We start from the raw sequence: 24,087 nt of genomic DNA, 5'->3' as shown, positions 1-24,087 counted from the left end.
GAATGCAGTAGGGAACCCTTACGTGCAGCTCTAGTTGGGGTCTTGATCCCCGCTCCCCACCCTACCTTTTACATTACTTCTTACCACAGACAGAAACACAAATGCCATCGTGATCATTCAGCAGAGTTTTTCCGTCAGGACAGTAACATCCTTCAACAAACACTGGTGTGTTATTTTGGGCTGGAAGKGTATCCGCAATGAGTTCTCTGCGCAATTAGAATATAAACAGGAAAAGAATGAGAGGCAGAAATGTGCCCACAGGCAATCTGACACCAAAATCCTACAGGAACACTACCGTCCTGCCTTCCTTGGCACTTTTCAAATTACAGACCTTTGCCTTAGGAAATGACCCACCTGCTGAAGCAAGTGTTTCTTTTTGCTCCCCCGCAGGGCTTGTAGACCTGATCCTGAGCACAGCTGGCTTCTGTGGAGCATTACAACAGGGGGGTTAGATCGCCCAGGCCTACCAGCACCCTTCAGTGCACAGCGCCCAGGCCAACAAGCCCCCTTTGGTGCACACGGACCAACCAGAAACCACCCCTTCCCGGGAGGAGGAGGAAGCTGCATATTGCCATCTAGCGATRAAGCTGTAGATAATGTGCAGGGGAGAAAAGTGGGAGAGGTCCCAACCAGCATCTCCATTGAGCTGCTCAGAGAGGACTCTGGGGCAGTCTCCCACTTGGTCTGCATGAGTTCTGTGCTGGAACAACTTCTCTGATTTGTTCCTGCTTTTCTCAGGTCCACCTCAGCTAAGGAAAGATTCAAGCCTGATTATGCTGAGGAACATAAACTGACACAGGGAGGTGAGGGAAGAACAGACTGGAGATGCTTGGACACCAGCAGATCTTTCTCAGACTTACCACACCGCCTGTTCGTCTGACTCCGCCAGTCAACGCAGACCCCGTGGAGGCCGCACAAGGCTGCGTACGTCTGCATGCTCTGGCACTCAGCCTGGGGGCCCCATTCTGAGCACCTGCTCGCCACACAGGCCGCATAGTAGGGTTGTGGGGGAACCACGCTGTGGCAGGCAGTCAGATTCCTTTGCAAAGCAAGAAAACAGGCAGGGCTTTTCACTTCCTTGGACTACTTCCAAGGACAAATTCAACTCAGAACCAAACGTCCCCATCTTGAGAAAGCCTCAAGGTAAAGATCCAACTGCAAATTGCTCTGATAGGGAATATGCCCATGGCACTATATATCACCCAGACCTACATAGCTTAATTAAGAATCAGCTTTACCTCCCATTCTTTACAACATTTTGAAAGGAAGTGATTTTACATTGGACTGATATCTGCAAAGAAAAGTCATTTTTGTAGCTGACAGCTGTAATTCTAAATACAGATCTTTTTATGTTAGCATGCTTGACAATCCTATTTTAAACCACAAAATTATTTTAAAAACAGACACACACATTTGCTTACTGTATTTTGACTGTGTCCCTTTTCATCCAGAGTTTCCAGATACTTAATTATATCTAAGAACCCCTGTCTAACTTTTCCAGAGCTGACAGGCTAAGGCAGTGCCAAGCAGCAGACACTATTAAAGGAGGACTGATTTTGATGACGTAGCTGAAAAATATCTGTCAAACTCAGGAACATTCACACTTCATTTCACTGCTCAGCTTTAAAAGGTAGTCTAGACTTCACATTTTCATCATGGCCTGTAGGCAGTTCTCCCAAGCCATGCAGTAAAGCACAAAATTATCTTGTGGACTTTTCCATCTGACACCTTCAGGAGTTCTTACCAGATGATTTTACACAGATCAGTAGGTTCACAGCGCTGCTGATTTTCAATCTCAGCCAGTTCTGAGGCACCTGGATTACAGTATCTGTTGGTAGGATCTGGCACTTTCCAATCTAATGCCATCTCTTTGAAGGACTCAATGATCTCACCATTCCTCTTCATAGCATCATCAGACTTCCGGTTGGTGCAGGTACCTGGTAGCAGTACAAAAGCAAAATGACAATTCAAGGACAGGTGATAAAGTTGCTTCTCAAGAAAAGAGCTGTACCCACAACAAGGAAAGGGGGAAGCTCTGACCCTTTTGGGAAGGTAACAGACACATGGGGTCCTGGATGAGCTCACAAGAACTGTTTGTAGGAAGAGAAGGCTAGAAGAACTAGTTGCCAGCTACCCATGAAAAGCGGAGTTGAGGTGTCAGCTGATGCGTTCCTCCGGGTGGCTAAAGCAAATAAGATGGTTCTGTCTAGCACAGGGCCCTTCATATTTCCTACATTCCCATCCTGAGTAGATATGATTGGGGGCATGGTCTAGAAAGAACCTGTTCCCATCCACCATCAGATGTGGACAGAATGGAAGCGAGTGGCTTAGAACTCCACATTCTAACAGTGTCTTTCCACCAAATAGAGAGAGATCCATGAAAACTGTGTGTCAAATAAGACTCAGTGGAGTAGCATGGATTCAGAGCCATTTATAAAGGTATGAGAGAAAGAAGAAGAAAACTTTATTACATTCATCGCTGTCAACTGAACAGGACACTCACCGCACAGCCCCACAGTATTGTTATAGAACATTCCAAAAGGCAGTTTTATGTAAAATGCAAGTCGACTGTAGGAGACATAAACTTCTAATTCAGGTATTTCAACTATGACGTAAAGGCCAGAACTGGTTATCCTGATACCGTTCTTGGAAATGTTCGGAACAACTTTCTTATCGTTAAACAGAATCTAAAAAGAGACACACAAAAGTGCTCTATGAACATCCTTCTGTTGCACAAAGTGTACAGCTTGAGTAACTGGAAGGCATAGCACAAATTCAGACCTCAGGTGCACCAAATAAAATCTGACAAAGGTAGTCATTTAAGCAGTGGCCTGCTGGTTCTTTATGGTATCTATTTAATATGTTGTAATTTGAAAACTCATATCAGGAAAAAAAACACAACAGCTTTCAGTTATGTGATTATTTCCCATCTAAATCAAAATTTTAGAATATGCAAATTTTTGTTGACATTAAAAAAAAAAAGAGAGAGACAGAAACATAACTGCATTTGCCACCCATTCCATTTTTACAAGCTTTATCCTTTATCATGGCAGGGCACTTGGCAGTACGGTAATATAACTACCATGTAATAATATTGAGAACTCATTTTAATAAAATACTCCACCAGGTTTGTTCGTTTTCCATGTTCTATTGCTTGTGTCAGAATAACAACAGAGTTGGAGTGAAAAATGAGAAGGGACATTGAACAAATTGCTCCATCAGTGGCACCACAGTAGTAGTTGTCTATGTGAATCCAGAAGCTGTGAGAGTCAGGTTGAACTGGCTTCACAAGGACATAGGTGCAGTTTTCTTTGAAATGATAATATGTTCCATCAAAAGTCACATAATGCTCATTTCCCCATCCACTGCAAATACCTGGAAAACACAGCAACAGACTTCAAGTTGGGCTTCCCCTCAATTCCCTGCAAACAAACTGTTTTTTACTTTATCTCTTTCCATGAGAGCTGAAATGACCAGTTAGATGCAGAAAAACTACGTTACCAGCAACACTTTTTTTGCACTTAACGGACAGTGTTTTAGGTGGGAATTCTGCTCCATTACCTTCCACTGAATTAATCATAACATAGAAATTGATCGCATAGATTTATCTTGCTCGAGGCCCAGCTGGGCATAACATAAATTTCAGGAATTCCTCTGCCACAGTACTTACATTGACACTCAAAGACTTCACAGCAGCCAGTTTCATCGTGGTGTTTTGTGAATGGGAAACCATTGACACAGAGTTTCAGTTGTTGAGGAGGGCAAGTCATGCTGGACAGTTTAATATTGTTTTCTTCTCCCAAGCAAGTGGCAATCTGGCAGTTTCCAAAGTTCCATGATTCATTAAACTATTGACAGATTGATAGAGAGCAGGAGAAAAACCTACTGAAATAATATACCAAAGTTTTTTAAATCACGCACACCAACCACACTCCTTTCAGTTAACTGTCTGGCATGGTGATATTTGCTGTCTACTCTTTCTCTGAGAAGCAGAAAGCATACAGCAATCAATAGAGCCTTGATAGCTACTTCTGTTCTACAACATTTTGTATAGGATTCAATACTAAGGTCATGACCTTTGTTCAGCCCTGGTAGCTCTGCCTTCCTACAGTCTGTTAGATGTTTCAGCTGAATAGAATAATTTTCAACTTCTTCCCTAAATTATTTTGGGGCTTGCAGTATACTGCTAAATCATCCAATTCAGCAACATCTGCAGTCCAGCTGTAATAGTAGTTACCAGCATCAGAGAAGTGCGGATTTAGAGAAAACCAAATCTTGGCTGCAGGCAATGCTGTAGCTAAAGAACCACGTCCTCTTCTTTCAAGTCTCTCACCTTTCTAGGAGGAATGAGTCCAAGACAATCGCTCACAGGAGCTGCCATGGAAGCAGGAACTGGGCTTGTTGCATTCAGAGCAGATGTCAGTGGACAGGTTTCAGAGTCTGGATCACAGATCTTGAGAGGCTCAGCATGACCTAGTTTACACTCTGCCCAGATTAATTCAATCTGGCATGATGCATTGCAAACGGAGTAAGCACAATGACCTGATACATTCACTGGCAGAGAAACATTTTCTCCTGCAAGGCCAAAAAAACCCTATAGTTAGCACTGAGTTGCCCATGAAACCGGTAAAGATTTGCTGTGAACTCTCAGGGCCCACGCAGCACAGAAACGCTTTTCTTTCACGTCAGCCACCTACTCATCCCCATACACAGCTCTGCTTTTAACTAGCTGGTCCTGTCTGCATCTAACGGCCACATTCAGCTGTGGCTCTCAGACTGCAAATCCTCGAATGTAATGACAGAACCAGACTCAATTCATCCAAATAGCACAGGCTAAGGGAGGACCACGGTGGCTAATCTGCCATTCTTCTGAATTCAGTAAGTACATCAGTAAGAACTGAAAATGAGTACAATAGAGGAGCGTACTAGTACATGACTGACTGCATCCTATCTTCATATGGACTGGGAGATGGGTGTTTCAGGAGCTACTAATAGGTGAAGAGACTTCAGTCCTCTATCTTTGGGATACCAATGTGGATGACAATCCACGTTTGGGGATTTGGGATCCTGGGTTTGTGCTGGAGCCCAGTGAAGCTAACATCTGCTCCAAGCTCCCTTACAATAGGGATATCCAAAACAGGACAAAGTTACAGGATATGGAAGAGCTGTAAGTCTGAAGGTGTTAGTTCAGAGATGTAATGAGTCAACTGCAGCAGGCTGAATGAGCACTTGCTTGAGCACATTTATCTAACAGTACCTCTTCCTACATCAATGATGCAGACAGAAGAAATTAAATGGTTCCTCACCCATTTGTATCAATTGCCCATTGTCATTGCAGAAGCAGGGAGTGGCTACTGTTGGTGATGGTGGTGCAGATGTTACAGGTTGCACATGTATCTCTGCAGGAAATGAAATTAATTAATATTCAAATCCTCTACTACTCTAACTTCAAGTCCTGTATCATCTGTTAATTGCTATACAATCACAAGAAGGGGAAAGAATCATTTTACATCCCCATCGCATTCTGTGGAGTTACTTATGTGTTTATACACACATGCTGTATGCTATTAGAATCATGCACACACACTCCGCACTTTAATCAGATTTTCCCTGCATAGAATAAAGTTTACAGGCCTTCCACTGTCTCTTAATTCATTCTAAATTAAGGTTTCTTCGAACTTCTAATCCTCTAGGACTTCACCTGGCTTTGGAGAGGTGATTTCCAGTGGGACACCATTGTCTCTTTCAGTGCCTGGTTGCAAAGTACCTGTTGATTTTAATACAGACAGATCATTTAAATGCTTAACTTGGCTACTCTATACTCTGCCTTGAATAGTCTTTCCTTTTTTAGCCATCACCCCACTATATTTCTTACTCCAGGTGTTAACATATGTAGCAAATACCAAACACATGGGCTGACCCTCAAGTCTTCAGCTTTTCTACTCAGTAGAGAAGTTTACAAAGTAGGACCGGGAAAATTAAAGGTTAAGTTTGCTATCAGATTAAGACACTTTTTTTAGCCACTTGTTTTTCTTTGCTATAATCATGTTTCATATTTCCATCTTTTCTTTATCTCTTTTTTACTATCTACTTTCTGTTTATTCGCTTCCTCTTCATTCCACAACTTTTCCTTTGTAAAGGGAGTAAACCACCAGGTACCTTGATTTTCTTGCTCCAATGACCCATTTGAGATTGACTGACTCCAAGATGGAAACCAGAACAGTAAAAACAATAGTGGGACACAGGTGATGAGAGGGAAGAAAACAGGGTTTAGAACTATGAAATACTGGGACTAACAATAACAGAGTTTCAATTATGATAAGCCCATAGCTATTATAAAAGTTGTACTGAGAAGTGGCTGAATCTCTCTTTTCTCTCTTTTCCCCCTCCAAAAGTAAGAATCTATATAATAAAAAAAAAAAAAGACATTTTTGCCCCCATCATGAGACCCATAAGGTCTGCCCCCTCCTCCCTGAAACTTCAATTGCCTAAAATTCTGTGCTTATCCTAGCACTATAATATCAGGCAGGAGTAGTCTTTTCCAAGACAGAGGAATCTTGCCACCATTACGGATTTTTCTGAAATCACCACCAAACCCCTTATAAATCTAGTACCTGGTGCTGGTGTGGATGATGTTCTGCAAGGGATGAAGGTTTTAATGATTACCCCACTGGGGCCACAGACAGCATTACTGCACTCAGTCCCATCTATTTGACTGTATATAGTTTCATTTAAGGCGTAAGTCTTCCCATTGTAGCAGCAAAGGCAATCTGAAGTAACAAGAGAGCAAATACCATGGTACCAGGGGATGCTGTCTTATAACAGAAATACAAGCGACACTATCTCATAACACAAATGAAAAAAGAAAAAGAAATCCTCCAGATTTACCATTCTATGGCTCATATCACTGAATGTGAATTGCCTGGCTGTAAAGTTTTCTCAGTTTCTACTTGAGGAGTCACATTGAGAGTCTACCTCTTTTATTTAAATTGGGTTGGACTTTTGTTGGTGGTCTTTCTCAGAGTCAGTTTGCATAAAGGAGTTACTGGGTGGTGAAAGAGTCAGAACTGGCACTGTGCTCACCCAGCCTGGAGCACAGGGGCCATTCCCTCTTGATGGGGGCTGTGACTGGGATTACCTATCACTTTTGTTGGGTGATAAGACACTGGCTAAAAAGCTGTTGCACATCCATTTCCATCTGCTAACAAGGAAGTTGCAATGATAACAGTTTCATTTAAATACATGAGAAGCGCTCCAGTTTCTGGAGAATGTGTGCTCAGGAACCCTAGAAGAAGATATCTATTACTGTAATAAATCAGCAAAACTGAAGAAGTGTTGTCTACTGGGTCAAGAATTATCCCTGCATTTTTGAGATGTAGTTTTTCCCAGTTCTGGCAATGAACTGATATCTGATCTTTTGCATGGCTTGCTTAACATTTCACTGCAGCTCGGGGAGCAGAACCCACAGCTCCAAAATGCCTTGAGGCATATAAACATCAGTTGTTTCAGGTAAGATAGTTGTCTAGGTTTCTTACGTCATTAGGATTGAGAAAATAGCACCATTACAGGAAGATTCACCCCATTCTAAAAGTGCTCATTAAGACACCATACCATGAGTGGCCTGCTTCAGGCTATTATCTGTCTGCATTGACTACAAAAGAAGTATAAACCTGATGAACTAGTATTTACCTAGGTCAGATGAATCCCACATTTCAGGCCTCTCTCCTCACTCCTTCCGATTATCCTTTAGACTTAATCCTTAGGATAATCCTTAGACTATCCTTTCTTCAGGTCAAAGGCTTCTTTTTGCTTATCAAGGCACTGTTGTGCCTCCATCTATTGAACTAACTAGCTGAAGTCCTATTGGCAATGCGACTGCAGCAACACATGATGTTGGGTCCTGTTTGTCCTAACACGTCGAACAGGAATGGTGAAAACTTACCATCTGAGTCTGCAACACACAGTTTCTCTTCAGGATCACTGAAGATAAAGAGGAAAGAATAAGATCATTTTACTGATTTGAATCAATATGTGGAATAACAACAAAAAGTCTGCAACTGTATCTATTTTTACAAAGAAGCCTACTCCTTTAGGATTTAATCATGATTGCCACTGCCATGAGTTCCTATAAACATAAACCAGACATTGCCTAGATAGTCCTGTCCAATCCTATTCTGTTCCTCTTACCATCACCTGACCTACCATGAGGTGCAGTCAGGGAGGGAAACGCACTCCCTGTGGTCCTCATCAAAATATGGCTTCTCAGGACCACACTCTGGGTAACAGCCTGGAGAGTGAACGTAAACAAAGTGTCCTTGGTCTGCTTCACACAGATACAGGGCAAACACAAATACCTCTATCAGTGGCATACTTGATTCCAAAATGAATGTGGGGTTCTTTATATTACCAATTATTTGTTCTCATCATCTTTTTCCCTCTCCCCCAAAGGTTTTAATTAACTCTATTTGTCAACAGAGAATTATTCTGTGTAAATTTAATGTCCTTGTATCTCTGCCCAATTTTAAAGGCAACAGGCAAATTCTGCTATGAATGGCACAATGGGGAACTAGCCCAAGGCTCAAACAGTGAGTTTCTGGAAATGGAATGAAATAGTCTTTCAAGGGAAGACAGCAACCTTGATGCTTAAGACATTTAAAACTGGACTACTAGCTTTGCCTCCTGTACACCCCAAAGTCAAGCAAGAATTACCTTCTAAACTATACAGCAAGTTACCACATTTTCCTTGTGGGTTCCTGCAGGTCTTCAGACAAGGGGCACCACAAGGTTTATAAAACCACTCATGTTTGTCAGGCGGATTGTAATAATCACAGAACACAGCTGGAACAGAAGAAGAAAAAAACCTCCAAATCTCAGACATCTGGTAAGGTTTACATTCTAATTCTTACAAACAAGAGTTTAAGCCATGTATGTGCACAGAAGTCAGAATTCTCCTCTTTTCTATCTCAGATGTGCCTGAGTACATGGAACACTGCTTTTCTGCGTGCATTTTCACAGGGATACTTACGACAAATGGCAGGAGTTCTCCAGCCAATACAGACACCAGCTCTGCTACAGCTTCTTGAATAAGCAGCAACTGAGGTACAAAAGCACTCACAGTCTCCCACACTATCACAGCCACAGAAGTCAGAAATACAGGATTCATAATATGGTATTGGGTTCACCTATCAAAATATCAACAGATCTGTTATCACAGATATTCCTCCCACACTGTCTTTTAATGAGAGAATGGGCTCTGAAATTCTGCCATCCAGTGTCAGTATCTTGGGGAGAACCAGGCTGAGTCRGTGACAGACTGGGATTGTCATGAAGGAGCTCTGATATTTGACAATAGGTAAAATTTTCTAGTTTTCACCTGTCTGGCGGACTTGGACTCTAATTCTTCTCATTCTCATGTTTGTAATACTGGCATCTACACTCAAAGTATCTTTTCGATGTAATTTCTGCAGGACAGATCTACCTTGGTTTGGGTTAGCACAGATGTATAGTGTATGCACTCTCTAATCAAGAGATAATGATAAAATGAGTATCAAATGAAATCCTGTTTCCACTGAATTTCACATCACTTGTGTTTTAACCTTTGTCAGCACGAGCTAACCAAGGAAATTAAGCCAAATTAACTTTTAAAAGAGATTATTAAAATGCATTGAAGCCTTTTATAGACATTCTTATCAAGAATTAGTAGCCTTTCTTCTGTTTAGATTAATTCAATTTGTTTCCAAAATATACCAAAAAATTCATTTCTTTAGGTAATTTGAACTGACTTTCCTAAGGATCCCCATAAGAATAGCCTTATGCGGAGTTATTTATAAATTTCACAAACTGATACCTAGCTTTTTGCATCTAGTGGCCAAACAATTTCCTTTTTGTCTTTGATTACTCTAAACAGGCACCACTCTGGTTCATTAATACGGTGCAACAGGATTTAGCTGGCATAACAATAAAGTGAGGTTTTGAGAGATGTAGCCATTTTACTTTAGGACACTGTGTAACAGCCTTTAATAGTAATGATTTGTGCAAATGTGCTCCACAACTGTAAAAAACGCCTAGTGTGAAAGTACCGCAGATAAGAAAAGAACAAGATTACCTTATTGTGACAGGCTTCAAAGATGTTACTCTTAATGATGCTGCAGTGCTTCTGTCCCAGAACAGACTTGAAAGGCTGATCGGCACACAGGTCAGTCATGTTTATATTTGAGCAGGTGCTGGTTATTTTCCAGCTGTTTCCAAACTCCTGGATGCTCATCTCCACTGATTGCCCTCTGGTCGTAAAGTCATTCTTTGAGCGGCCATCAAAGTCCCCACAAAGGCCACAGACTTTTCCCTAGGTAATTTACATAGGTACAGTAAGTGAAAAAAAAAAACAGTTGCAAATTTCTAAACAGTCATCAAAATATGTCTTAGAAAAAGCTGGAGTCTAAGTGACAAGATCACTCTTAACTCTCCAATACCGCAAAGTGTCTGGCTTTACCTCTAACTCCAAATATTCTGGAGCACTTTGTACTGACTGGATGGTGAAATAAAACACAAGATGTGGTCCACTTGCTTCTTCTTGTCCACCAGATTGAACACTTTTCCAAGCCCTGCTTTTCAGGCTGGGTTTCCAGTTCTGCATGTGTAACTCTGAGTTTGACATTGTAGCTCTCAGTCAGTCCTGTACCTACCTGGAAAGATGGTGCCACGTGAACAACAACTGTAGTCTTCTGGTCCCACATGAAGTTCATCCCTTGAGTTGTTTCAATCACAATATAACCTCCCCTGAGATCCACCTTGTAATTCTTCTCAGCTGCTGGATCAGTAGCTATCTCCTGGATTCTTCCTTCCAAGAGCCTGATTTCACTGCTCTACAAGGAGCAAATAAATTGCATGGCAGGAAATCGAACAGAAAACTCAGCATAACAGGGTTGATGTTCTGTCTCTTGTCATTCATCTCATTTTTCTGTAATACTTTCACTATATCTTGGCCTATTTCTATCCTCAGAATTGTGAGAATTGGTTTCCAAGACACAGATAAGACCCAGTGAATTCGCTGGGAAACTTCTGCCCATGCATCACAAGTTTTACCTCATGGCCACAGAAATTGTTCTCATTCTAGCAGAAATCCGTTTTGCTGGGCATAGTAACTCCCAAGAGCCTGGGCAGTTGGGTGTGCTTGAATGCCGGTTGTCATGCCTATCTGTTTCACAGACTCCCCCCCCCCGCCTCCTGGGAGAAATCACTTTGCTGTTTTACATATGCTTGGGGGAAAATGTTAAGTCTGAACTGGAAGGAAGGAACTCTTCCCTCTGTAATTAGGTCTGCCCTATGCTCAAGCCATGGCACAGAAACATATTCCTCTAAAAACTTTCTTTATCACCACCCCATCAACATTAATGTCATGGACGCATATGCACATCCACTCACAGAGTGCATTTGTCTCCCTGCATGTGTCCTCTTCCTGCAGAAGTGCCCAGCCCTGGCAAATTCTGAATATCAAGATACTGAATACCTAGACCTCTGCTTTCTGGCTGTTTGGCATTCTCTAGCAGAGCTGGATTGGAATATAAGGGCATAATACACTAACTGCTCACATAATTAAAACTCCCACCTCCTCAGTTATAACTCATTCGACAAACCTCAAAAATCAGAGTGATCTTCAGAGAGCAGATGGAGAGTGACTTCCCACAGGCATTATTCTGAATTACTATTCGGAAGGTGCCAGCATCCATGTTGTTGGGGCAAAAATCCTTAGAAAAATAGGTAACATTGTATTAGGTTAGTCCAGTCTTAAACATTTTCAGGAGCTCTAAACAAATGGTACTTCTATCTGACTTCAGCTATTTTGTCACGTTTTTGTTCATCAAAACTCTTGGCATTTTAGAAGAATTTGGTCATAGCTGAACTGTTTATACTTGACCAGAAATTTTAAGGTGAAAGTCTTAGTTGAAAAATGAACTTTTTGTAGCACCCATCATGCACAGCCAAAAATATAAGTGTTCTTTTCTTAATATTAGCACAAACAACTAATGTGGAGATGACAAAACATCTCATTGAACTCTGTCTCATTACATGCAATTACTGTACACAAGCCGAGGCTCACACATTAATGTTTACATGCTTCTCTCACAAAAAAGTACTGTCATACTAGGATGGTCTGTAGAAACATTTAGTTTTTCCACACCACAGCAATCCCTTCCCACTGCAGATGCTGGAATGACATCAGGAAAAGGGCTGTCCATTCCAGCAGTAAACCATTTAGGATCACACAGTGCCCTCTTGTGTCATTTCTGAGGGGTAATTGCTTTGCTTTTGTATGGAAAAATCTTACTGCATCTGCTCCAGGTACAAGAGGCAAGGGGGCAGGATCTSCTCATCTGGGTTTACTATCTTGCATGGGATAGCCTTCTAATTATTCAAATTGAATCCTGCAGTGTAAGCTGTGAAAAGCACATGGATAGGAAAGTGAAAACTTTGATACCTGAGCTAAAATATAATCACAGTCTCCCAGGAAATCAAAGTTCTCTCCATCAAAGCTCATGTAATGTCCATTTCCATAGACAGTGCAGGTTCCTTTGCAGGGATTGTCTGTACATTTCCACTGCCTTTTGTCACAGGTGCTGGGAGATGAAATACAAAGGTTCACAATCTTTCTGTCAAGCATGGTTTTACTTCAAAGAAAGCAATCACCTTTCATTCTTCCAGGCTTACCCTCACAGCTATTCTGAGACCATGCCACAAGACGGCTTACTAATCAGAAAACTCATAGGTTTTTACCAAGACGCATTTTTGAACTTTGTATATTTTTATTCTACTTTTCCTTTAAATATCATTTAAACCTTTAAAGCCTGACAGCAGGCAGTGAGGATTTAGGAGTTAAGTTCATGGTGAAGAACAAAATATTTGAACTGTATTTGAGTATCAATTTGTGATGCACCAGAAGGTCAATTTTGTTCCTGACTGTAGTGGTGTGAACCAACATTATTTTCCTGTCTTCCCTGGCAAACCTCCCCTCCACTCAGGGGGACCACGCACAGAACATTTTAGTAGTTATTTCCTTAGTTCAGGGACTCTGTAATTTTGTCTCCACGTGTAACCTGTTCTCCTAAGAAAACAAAGCCCTCACTGCAATAAAACCTATTAATGGCCTCTGTAATATCAGCAACTGCTTATCAGGGTTTGGCCTCACATGTTAAATCTGAATGCTCATACCAATGGTGATCAGACCAAAGTGTTTATGGCTCTTTTATTTTCTGTGCCTCCTCTTGGCAGGGCTACACAATCTCATCCTCACTAAATAATGTCTAATTATACAAAAAAGTTCACCCACCGTAATCAGTAATAAGCAGTAAGGCTACAGAAGCATTACACCAGCAGTGGGAGCATTCAGTTATGTTATTTGAGAACTACAAGCCCACAAGCACTGCAAGTAGCTGAGAGATCCCTGCAATTCCTCCCTCCTCTAAATTCATCCCCTTTCTGAGGTTCAGCTGTGCCCAGCAGACACAGACTCAAATCCCCTGTCAGCCTTGCATGCTTGTACAGTGACCAGCCACAGACCAACCTGGATGGGGCCGATATTTCTCAAACTGCTGTGCAAGCAGTCTACAGAGTAGAATGGAAGTCATTTGTCAGAAAAGCTTGGCACCTATTCTCCCAAGTGCAGGCTGGTGCAATGCGATGCAGAGAGGAAATGTTTCTCTTATTTTCACTAAAAGCCTGACTGCTCTAGTGATGAATAGGAAGGTTTCAAAATGCATCCTGCCCCATGTTCTCACGATGCACTACTTTTATTTTACTTTATTAGCTATTTTCCTTCTGAGTCTGCAAATTATAAAAAAAGACTCCCTGGGATAACATACCATGTGTTGCAGTCAACTCTGATGGTTTCCCCAGGCTTATAAAATTGTCCTCCATGGACACACGGACATTGGTCTTTTGAAATACAGCCCCCATTGCCATCCAGTACCAGCCCATCAGGACACATGCAGCCAGAGACACATTCTGTGACATACTGTGTATATGAAGATACAATACAAAGTGGGTTAATGCACAGAAAGTACAGAAAACCAGCAGAGACGCTCCCTCTGGATGCCAAACTTTTAAATTATTTTTAAATTCCATGACTGTAAATCACTGACAATCAAACTATAAGCATCACAGCTAGGTGCACAGCTTTAACCACTGCATTATCAGGAAAATGGTTGGTCTGTAAACAGTGTAACATGTTACCGTCAGCATTCGTTAAGGACAATCATACATGCACAATAATGTTGTCTCATGCTCCTGCTAGGAGGCGAGGTCCTTACACAGTGCATGTCCTGCGTCTTACAACTTTTCTGACACTCTGATCCGACCGCACTGGGACCCGCAGAACTGCAGTTGAAGTAATACATAGGAGCAGGGCAATCTATATAAGGAAGAAAACATTATAGGAAGGTCATTTATTGAAAGTGATGAGGACACCATCAGACATTTTGCAATAGAGCAGAGCAGTTTTCAAAGAAAGAGGGTAGCATGTGTCTCATATTTCCAGTTTCTATCAGCTTTTGCTTCTTTCCAACAGCAGCAGTGGAGAAGGGGGCAGACAACCACTAAGCTTTGCAAAATACCTTCATTTTTTAAGAATTCAACAACTCTGGTGACATTTTTAAAGACAACTGTTATCAATAACTGACATGTCAGGGAGAAGGCAAAAATGCACCTAATAATAAACGTTGCAGAAAGTGAGAGATACACTGAAAACATTATAAATACTGACACCATAATGTCATTATTTAACAAAATCTCACCTTTTACTAGGACAGTTTCTCCAATGCAGTCTAATCTTCCTTGAATGCATTTACTAAAGAGATTCCATAAAATGAAACACATCAGCTCTTCGCACATTTACTCTAGAGAAAAAGTCACTACAATGCTTTGCTAGTCACACAAATAATAAAATCCCACTAAAATGAATATTTTGTACAGCTATCAGGTTCACAGACATGAGTTACCATCCGCAAGAAGATTAAGACACCCAGCTCTTAAATCCTCTTCCTTCATCTAGTACTCATTTGCTGTGTATTTTCCCTAAATCAAGTCTTTCATAAGCATCTATTTCCCACTCTATGAGATGCGACCAATACTTTCTTAAATGAGACCTCTTTAATTATTAAATGAATCTATGTTTACAAAATAGTCTAAAATCCTCAGAAAAAATATATAACATATCTATATATATACACAGAGAGAGAGAGAGAGAGAGAGAACATGTAGGCATCTGAAGACACAAAAGAAATCAGTTGAATAATTCAGTCTTTCCCTATTATTTGTTCACATTGTCACCCTGAGCTGGCTGAGAATGGCAATTATTTTTTACTGGAAATGCAAGAAGTTTGTTTTTAGTTTTTTCCCCAAATTTCTCTTTTTTGATGCTTCAAAACTGAGATTTTGATTTTCTTCCTGGGCCATTTTTAGATTTTATATAGCGAGCGGGGTGTTTTCCACTTTGTTTTTTCATCTCAAAACCAAAAACTTCCCCCAAGCTCCCTATATCTTCTAGAAAACTGGTTCCCACTGTGTATGGATTTTTTCATACCACACATTCATACTTCATATTTTCAGAACTTCGCAGTACAGACAGTTCCCCAAAATTACTCTACATGCTTTCAGGTTCTTGTTTGCTGCTAGCAGGAACATGGGATCCCAAACTTTGCTGTAGCTGCCCTTCCTGACAGGCTAAAATTTGCTTTGGTAGTATTAAGCAGAAATATGTCATTATTCCTTACTCTAAGGCCGCCTTTCAGGGATTATAGCAGGGACAGCCCCATGTCTCCCAGGTACGCAGTCTTTGCATCGGCAGACCCGCTTACCACATCAGCTTGTCCTCTTGGAAGGAGTTTCCAGGCTGAACGATCTTGCCTTTGTAGTAGCAGGGACAGTCTTCTGGAGTTACACATTCCTCCTCATCATTGAGGTAGGTCCCTTCGGGGCAACCACAGCCCTCCATCGGCGCGATCTGAACTTTGCACAGCGGATCAGGTTCATCCAGGGAGCGGCAAGACTGGTTACAGAACTTCACGCTATAGTTATAAACCATAGTCTCAGGACACTCCTCAGAGGGATCTTGGCAAGAGAAATAAAATGGATGTATGGCCTTCTCCGGCAACCATCATTCATGCTCTCTGTGCAGCTTTCTGCTCAGTGGTAGCCATAAATGTGCTTTTTTTCAAACCAGAAGACCTTGTCTCCCAGTGGTCTGGGGGAAGTCTGCTCACATAGCTTTCAAAAACTAGGCGAGATTGAATGCTGAAATACTCAGCAGGGACAAATCTTGACTGATCAGGGGAATCACTATGATTTTGTTGTTTCTCAAATTTACAGTTCTATCTTGTGTCAGGAACTGAAACCAGTAACTTCTGACTTGTCCTTGTAGTTAAAAATGAATTTGCTCTCCTTTAGTAATGCTTTCTCCATCTGGGAGCAATTTGAGGAATGAACACATTTTGCAGGGGTAAATTTTGAAGTTTCGTGAGTAGCGCCAGAGAACTCTGCTGATCAGCTGATGTTACCAGGGAAACTGTGTCTGAATTCTCACAGATTTTGGAAATGTCTTGAGGAAAACTCTTAGCATGATCTGATGAAATGAGGAAGAAGCTTTCTAAGCCCTCTTGGCAGACCAAACAGTTAAATACAAAAGCCTAAAGGGCTCAACTGTCCCTGTAAGGTGGTGAAAAGTTGATCAACCTTCACGGGCTATCAAGAAACATCACCTTCAAAACTCTGCCACAAAATCTGCGGTAGGAAGGACTCCTTAGGGTAAGCATCAAATTGCATCAGGAAATATCATCTACATAAAAGCTGTGAGTTTCAAGAAAGCCTGGTATCCAGATTCCACTGAAATTCAATGAGAACTTGGGCCTCATCTAATCAGGCCCCTTTCTAACTCACACCCCTGAAGATTTAGCCCCACAGCTTTGTTTTTCAGATACACACAGATCTACTAGAAGGGTTGCTTATGGGGAACTGGGTTGGCTAGCTGTGCAGCAACGATATCACCAGATCAGCAATTAAATTCCACGCTTAAATAAAGCTGTGTACGTTTTTGCAGTCCATGGCTGTAGCGCACTTTCTTAGATTAGTATGCTAGGTTTGTGTACACAAAGAAAAAACAACTACAACAAAAAACAACTGATGAGTGATYTCCTGGTCTTGATTGGAGCACACAAGATATCCTGTGTACAAAAAGGGCAGCCCACATTTTCCCGTTTTCTAGGGGTACTATGAAGATGAGGCAACTAGTATTTGTAAATCACAACGGACCAAATAAGATAGATATCCTTATTCAATAAAGGACTTAAACATGAGCTTACATCCCAGCCCACTTCATGTACCAAGAGATTTACCTGAATGGGTGTCTTAATYGTTAGTTATGAATGCAATAAAATGATATGTCTACTTTTTCCCTTTAATTGTTCACAGAAGGAAAAGAATAATTTTGGAAAGCAAGGTCTTGTGAGAAAAAGGTTATCTGATTACAGTGTTCATGGTCACAGATCTGTAATCTTTAAGTATACATACATCGCAGTTGGAGGAGTGAGTGCGGGACACATGAGCATACCAAAGATAGCTTCAAGCTAGCTCGCACAGGGAGCAATAGGAAAACACTGCCATGACTTAGCAACGGCTACTGACCCCAAAGGGCTTCTGGGTAATGAATAACTCGAAAAATGATTGCTGTTTCCACTAAAGGTTATGTCACATATACACACTGCCATGCTAGTATGAGTTTACTTATTTTATTCACTCAACTGACAGTAATGTAGGCATCCCCTTATGATACCACCTGCCTAGGACACTGCCTGCAGCCTGGTACAGCTGGACGCAGGCGCAGGAGCCGAACGAGCCTTTCCAACCCCAGCAACAGGACAGACCACTGAAAGTGACTTTTCTAGGACATTTACTCTTCCACTCATGAGTAAGGCAAACGTCTATCTTATCACAGACGTGTTCTCGAAATTTTTTTTTTTTAATAAAGCTGAAAATGATTGTGCAGATCAAGCCATCAGCATTTTTCCAGAGATTACTACACTGCTTGAGCTCGTGTTACCTACTGTGTTATAAATCAACAGATTTTAATCTAACCTATGCTGCAACCCTGGCTTGCTTTGGCATACAGAATGTCACTAATTCCATGTTCTTAACCTGACAACAAAGATTTCAATGGACAGGAACTGTATCTAGTACAGAAATCTGCACGATTCTAGGATAATTTGCTGTAGACCATATCGTGTTCCTTTTGAATTATTTCACAGGTTTGTTAAATTGTTCTTATTGTAATCTTAAATTCCTTCTACAAAGCACCACACCAGTGGCCTTGCTTCTTTCTACTAAATATTCCAGTTAGCCTCCAAGTCAAGTAATTAAATAGATTATAGCAGCATCTAAACTGCATAAAAATCATTCTTGTTATGTTTCATATTCAGATGGGTTATTGTTCAAGAAATGCACACATCTATTTTCATGTTGAAATAGGCAAATCTCAGTTGAACTGGCTTATCAATGGAAAAACAGAAATGAAAAAATAAAATTCAGAAGCTAGAACTCCTGAGTTTTATTTGCAGCTCTGATACCATCACATAATAAATTCTGGTAGTGCCACACAAAAAATACATGCATATTCGGACTCCTAACCTGGGATTTTGTGGAAACATATATGTCCAAATATAAACTTATGTTTCAAGAAACTTTTGCTCATTTGTTATCTAGTCCTGAGCTGAATTAATGCATGCCTTTAAACACTTTCACATTCTCAGCTACCAGCAATATACATTTATTAAAAATCATTAGTACTTTAATGTAACATGGAAAAAATAAGACTAATGAGAATGATACCGTGTGCATGGGCAATGCCTATCACAGAGGACTGAGCTGAACTGTAAAAAAAGGTCTCAGAATTAAAACACATGGGGAGGCCCAYGTATTCAAAGCTAATCTAATTGCCATTCCTTGTTTTGATTTGATTAATACACTTTATACTCTTCCCCCTGCTGCTCCGAGTTCTGAATTCACCAAACATTTTACACAAGGAATACGCATTGTAAGAGCCCCTTCATGAAGTGGACATGAACCAATTTTGGCAGGCAAATGATTTCACCCCCCCCACCCCCCACCCCCACCCAGAATATATGCCTATTCTATTTTTCAAAGACCCACAACCTTCATGAGTAAGCACAAAACATAGACTGTCACAAGAAAACGCTCTCCTGAAGATGCTTCCCCACACCCCTAGCCAAGGTGATACGGGATGCATACCACAGATCCCCTGCCTCCAGCCCTTCAGGGACACGCCTGCTGCGACACAGTCTCTGGAGTAAGTAGAGAACACACTGCACAGCGCCACTTCACTCTTCTCAGCGTTACAGGTGTCGTACATACATTTCTAGGCGACAGACAAGGACACGGGTATTATGCCCAGCTCACAGCAGAAGCAAGGAGACATTCAGCAATTCAGAAAGCATGCAAGCAATACTTTTTCAGAAGAGTATTACCACCAATGATACTTAATTTTAACATCTCTAAGCCAAAATACATGCTAATGAAATACTATGCAAATCTGAGACACAGGAAATCAATTACAGCCATATAACTTCAATGGTGATAACACTCAAACAGATGAATAATAAAGCAATAAAAGACACCTATAGTCCATTAAAGCACTAACAAATGTCTACACCAGACTCCCATGAGGATGTACAATCTAGGACATGTCCAAATACAACATTCAGATGTATTGAGGTGAAAATATTGCACAGTGATGACAGGAGCTTATGTGCCTGTCTAGTGTGTAGATAAGATATTAGATGACAAATGTATTTATTAGTGATGATTTAATAGGGAATTGTATATAATGGCACATAAAGAACTAATTAAATATGTATAAAGGGGATCCAAGGCTCAAGTTCTTTTAATTGCGTGACTGGACAGAAGGACCCAGGTAAAAAATCCCTTGATGTTCTTTCTAAATACAGCCAGTTAATAGAGAGCACTATGTTCATACTGCATAGATGGTGCCTTATCCTGCCACCAGTGATGTCATGGAAAACACTTCTGCTGATCAGGTTCGAAAAAATCCTGTAAGATCAGCAGAAGCAGCAAACATATCCATAAGAAATTGGTTATTACTTTTCCTTAATTAACATAAATTTTCAAGGAGACACAATTCTTGAGGAAAACTAAGCATGAGCCATATTTCTTAGGTATCCAAAGACATGCTAAATTAAAGGAAAATTTCCAACCTCAGAAAATCTCTCAGTAAGTTGCATCTCACACATCCCCTGCATGACTTTTCTGCAATTTCTACAGAAATTGCTTTACTATCCACATAAATGTGGTAATTCTCTAGCTCAGTCAGCTTCCACAATAACATTATAGAGCTACATACCAAGAGTACTTAAGGGCAGTTTCTTGCATTCTAAATATAAAGAGACTAATATGCTTCCATAATAATAAGTGGGTTATAAAAGATGTAAATGTAGTAAATATTCTTTCCCTAAATGTGAAATTTAAACAAAATCGGAGGGACTCCAAGGAAAGACAAACGTTTCAGAAAGCCTGGTGTCACAATAATTTTCCTTGAGAATTAGTTGTGACACATGAGATAATCTTTCCTGCTTTAGCAAACAGCAGATGAATTAAGTTCATCTTATCTCTGCAGACATTAATGTTTGCACAACTTCACACAGGAAAGACAGCAAGCTAGTTTAGTGCAAGTGTCCTGCTGACCACTGAAGCCTCTGTCCAGATCAGCTTGTGATTAACTTTAAAAATATGGCCAGCCCTACAGATTTCAGTAGAACTACACAAGAACCTGTTTGTTTTTTTCCCAGGAGGTTTTTTTGAAGAAAAAGGAGTCTCTCACCAGAACAAATATTTTAAGCTAATTCGCATGTCTGAACTTTTCTATATGTGAAGAAAAAGTGGAAACCAAAAATATTTTTTTCATGATGGGGAAGAAAACCCCTCAGTTTGATTCCATGTGGAATCACTGGTCTGGGTTTTCAAAGACTGAACAGTTTTCAGAAACAACAAACTCCATTCTTCCTCTTTTGCTTCTGGATCATGCAACAGGAACTCTCAATGATGGTAGTGCTGTTCATGGAAGGCAGTTACTTAATATTTCCCAGGCTGCAGGCAAAAAGGTCCACAGTATCTTATTTGGTTATTTTTTTCATCAGCATCAGTGAACTTTGCAAACAGATGTTGTTGTAACCTATTTAACTCCTATAGACCACAGTACACTTATGGCAAATCAGCCTCTGGACTAGACTAAAACATCCATTTAGAATAGAGGCTTACCTTGATGTACACAGAAGGGTCTATAACAGAATGGCACACAGCAAACACACTGCTTGTATTAGACAGAAGAGCACACCAATGCTGGGCAAATTTTTCTGAAGTGGAAAAAAAGATCATTGTCCTTAGTCACCTGGACCACATTACTGTGTAAATTAACATTATCAGGAATCAGATCTAGAATGTCATATCCTGAAGACGTTCAGGTAATGCTGAAAGGAAATAGTGGACATTAACATATCAAGGTGATAAGTATGGCTAGATGGGTGACTAGCCACCTTTCTAATAGAAAGGTTTCATCTTTCCAAGTACTAACATTATTACCGTGTCTGGATTTACAGAACAGCTACTAAAACTCCTCATTTTCAGTGTTTTCCATCAAACTTTCCTAATTATTTACAAATTATAATCAAGCAATAACATCAGGCATCTAATAATCAGTGAGCTGCGTGACTAAGAACAGTAGCTTTTATTACATATATTACCTGGGAGAGTAGACTCTGAATCCTCTATATATCCAAACCCTCACTGCAGTCAGAATGAGAAGCTGGATAGGGTACCCAGTGCTTACTGAAGTTAGTACTGTTGATAACTTATTCCTCTTGACTTCAGTCTACCTCTTGACTTCAGTCTACCTCTAACAACTTAGATCAGATGAAGGTCTTGCCCAAATATAGACTAAATATTTTCTGCCTTAAACATAAACTGTTCTGATTGATATCCTGTGTATTTTCAAGTCAACAGTAAATAAGTTGTCGTCTCTTTATCTGGCAGTGATTTTTTTGTTTTAAAAGCAAAGCTGTCACCTTAGAAGCTTGCAAAAACCTATATATTCTATTAATAGCCTCAGAGGAAGTGGCTTTTGATGGTTATAAGATTTCTAAAGCTTTTTAGGTTATCCAATATATAAGAATTATTTAGCACTGATAATCCAGGGATGAAAAGCCTGCTACCTTTATCCACACTGTTTGCACAAGGATCTTCAAAGCTGTCTTCAACATCAAAACAGCTGGCTCTAGTTTTCCATGAGTTACCAAAGGCAGAAGCCGAATCTTCCACAGCTCCAGTGACTGTTCTAAAATCGTCAGTCTGGATGTTATTGAAATTGCCACAAAGACCTTGAGTGGGTGGCAGGGGAGAGAGAAAAACAAACAAACAAACAAACCACACAAGATGAGCATTAGAAGGAATGGCTTCTAGGTGAATGCCCTATGAGGTCTTGCCTGAGAGAAGCCCATTTTCCTTCAGAGACTCCTTCATGTCCCCAGAAATCAGACAGGACTCTGTCTTTACTGTACAACTATTATTTTCTATATTATAGTAGCACTTAGTGGTAGCACTTAGTGGTAGCTTGGAGGCTGATTAAATCTGCTTCAGTAAACACTGACAGACTGAGAAGTCCCTTCCCAAAACGTTTACAACGAAAGGAAAAGGCAAAAAAATCAAACAACAAAACAAAACCAAAAAAATCACACAGGTTGGCAAGATGGGGTGTTATCTACTTACCCAGATAGGAAACAGAAGCACAGAAAGCTTAAGTAACATAAAAAGCGGATTGGTGGCAGAACCAAGAACATAGCCTCCATTCACAAGTCTCTGATGAGGCCCGCTTTTGCACCTGAAGTCTAAAAGATCTGCACACACTAAAGATCACAGAGCTTTATTTATTTACTTCAGCAAATTGAAGAGTTTAGCTAATGCTTTGTTCAAGGAAGACTACGGATTTAATCAAGGGTTCTAACAAGGGTTCTAACAAACCAAAGTCAAAATAAAAATCAAATAATTTGTTCATTTAGAGTCATGGACAAGTGGTTCTAACTGAGTAGAGGAGCAGACTGAAAGAGCACGATGTGTCCTACCAGATGTGCGATTCTGATAAGAATGATCCACTGTTATGGAGAGCTGCATTATAGGCTTCATTTGTACTTGAATCCATACTCCAGCTGAGGTCAAGATTTTGATGAAAAACGTGGAGGGTTGGAAGATGGTGATGCCATCTAATGAGGAAAAAAAGAAAGTGTGTTTGTACCTGCAAATTGATATGAAGCAAAGTAAACAGGAACTTCCATTTACCAGCACATCCAAAGGTAACAGAGCCATTCCCAGATCTATTTTCCACCTAGTCAAATATTCTAACAATGGACAGGATCAGGTTCTTCAGAGCAAGGCACAGGTATCCCTCTGTAAATAGCTGTAGGCTAGTCTGGGGAAAACGTGACGAAGGAATGCTTACCTTTACTTACTGGCAGCTTCACAATAAAATTGTTCATGTAGATATTTCCACAGGAACATATTTTTATAGTCTGCAGGGAAAAGAAAAAAAAAAAGTCCGCAATAATGAGTAAGTATGACATGAGACAGACAACAGTTACTTGACAAGCTTCATTAAGAAGGTAACGTCTTTAAAACATGATCATCTCTGGGGTCAATATAATTTAATGTCTGGACGCCATAGAGTGGTGTAGAGCAAATTTGTAAGTCATAATGAAAAATGAAAAACACTCTCCATGGGCAACAGCATTGACTGAATGCTCTCCCATACCTAATAGCTTATCTTTTTGAGAACTGCAGTCAAGATACTATATGTAGGTCTGGATCTATCCGATCAGAAATGTAACATCCCCCAAATTAGAGCTACCTGTCTCAAACTCCCTCAATAGTCAATGCAGGGAAACAGGCACCTCCAGAAGCCACCTCCTACCTTAAGTGGGCTGATTGATCCTTTGGAGATCCCCATCTTTCTTTATTGACTATAGA

General features: G+C 40.5%; 1 protein-coding gene across 1 annotated transcript in view; it reads right to left on the bottom strand.

Annotated features, from left to right (window-relative positions):
* The window catches only part of LOC112968043 (mucin-5B), a 43,094-nt gene that overhangs the window by 7,599 nt on the left and 11,408 nt on the right, over positions 1–24,087 (bottom strand). Inside the window, exons 11-37 of the mRNA XM_026069856.1 lie at positions 23,564–23,633; positions 23,190–23,327; positions 22,284–22,448; positions 21,334–21,428; positions 19,291–19,417; positions 15,849–16,101; positions 14,787–14,839; positions 14,304–14,404; positions 13,857–14,008; positions 12,476–12,614; positions 11,634–11,744; positions 10,683–10,862; positions 10,106–10,342; positions 9,026–9,182; positions 8,710–8,838; positions 8,203–8,287; positions 7,943–7,980; positions 6,615–6,770; positions 5,307–5,399; positions 4,334–4,575; positions 3,671–3,848; positions 3,125–3,375; positions 2,504–2,687; positions 1,745–1,937; positions 861–1,039; positions 355–424; positions 85–206 (exon numbers count right to left, since the gene is read on the bottom strand). Coding sequence (XP_025925641.1) covers positions 85–206; positions 355–424; positions 861–1,039; positions 1,745–1,937; positions 2,504–2,687; positions 3,125–3,375; positions 3,671–3,848; positions 4,334–4,575; positions 5,307–5,399; positions 6,615–6,770; positions 7,943–7,980; positions 8,203–8,287; positions 8,710–8,838; positions 9,026–9,182; positions 10,106–10,342; positions 10,683–10,862; positions 11,634–11,744; positions 12,476–12,614; positions 13,857–14,008; positions 14,304–14,404; positions 14,787–14,839; positions 15,849–16,101; positions 19,291–19,417; positions 21,334–21,428; positions 22,284–22,448; positions 23,190–23,327; positions 23,564–23,633 — 3,898 coding nt within the window. The remainder of the gene's footprint in view (positions 1–84; positions 207–354; positions 425–860; positions 1,040–1,744; positions 1,938–2,503; positions 2,688–3,124; positions 3,376–3,670; positions 3,849–4,333; positions 4,576–5,306; positions 5,400–6,614; positions 6,771–7,942; positions 7,981–8,202; positions 8,288–8,709; positions 8,839–9,025; positions 9,183–10,105; positions 10,343–10,682; positions 10,863–11,633; positions 11,745–12,475; positions 12,615–13,856; positions 14,009–14,303; positions 14,405–14,786; positions 14,840–15,848; positions 16,102–19,290; positions 19,418–21,333; positions 21,429–22,283; positions 22,449–23,189; positions 23,328–23,563; positions 23,634–24,087) is intronic.

This window comes from Apteryx rowi, unplaced genomic scaffold (assembly GCF_003343035.1).
Source record: "Apteryx rowi isolate R43461 unplaced genomic scaffold, aptRow1 scaffold_1062, whole genome shotgun sequence".
NCBI classification, from domain to species: domain Eukaryota; kingdom Metazoa; phylum Chordata; class Aves; order Apterygiformes; family Apterygidae; genus Apteryx; species Apteryx rowi.
Note: the sequence above shows the minus strand (reverse complement) of the source record. Positions and strands in the feature narration are given on the sequence as shown.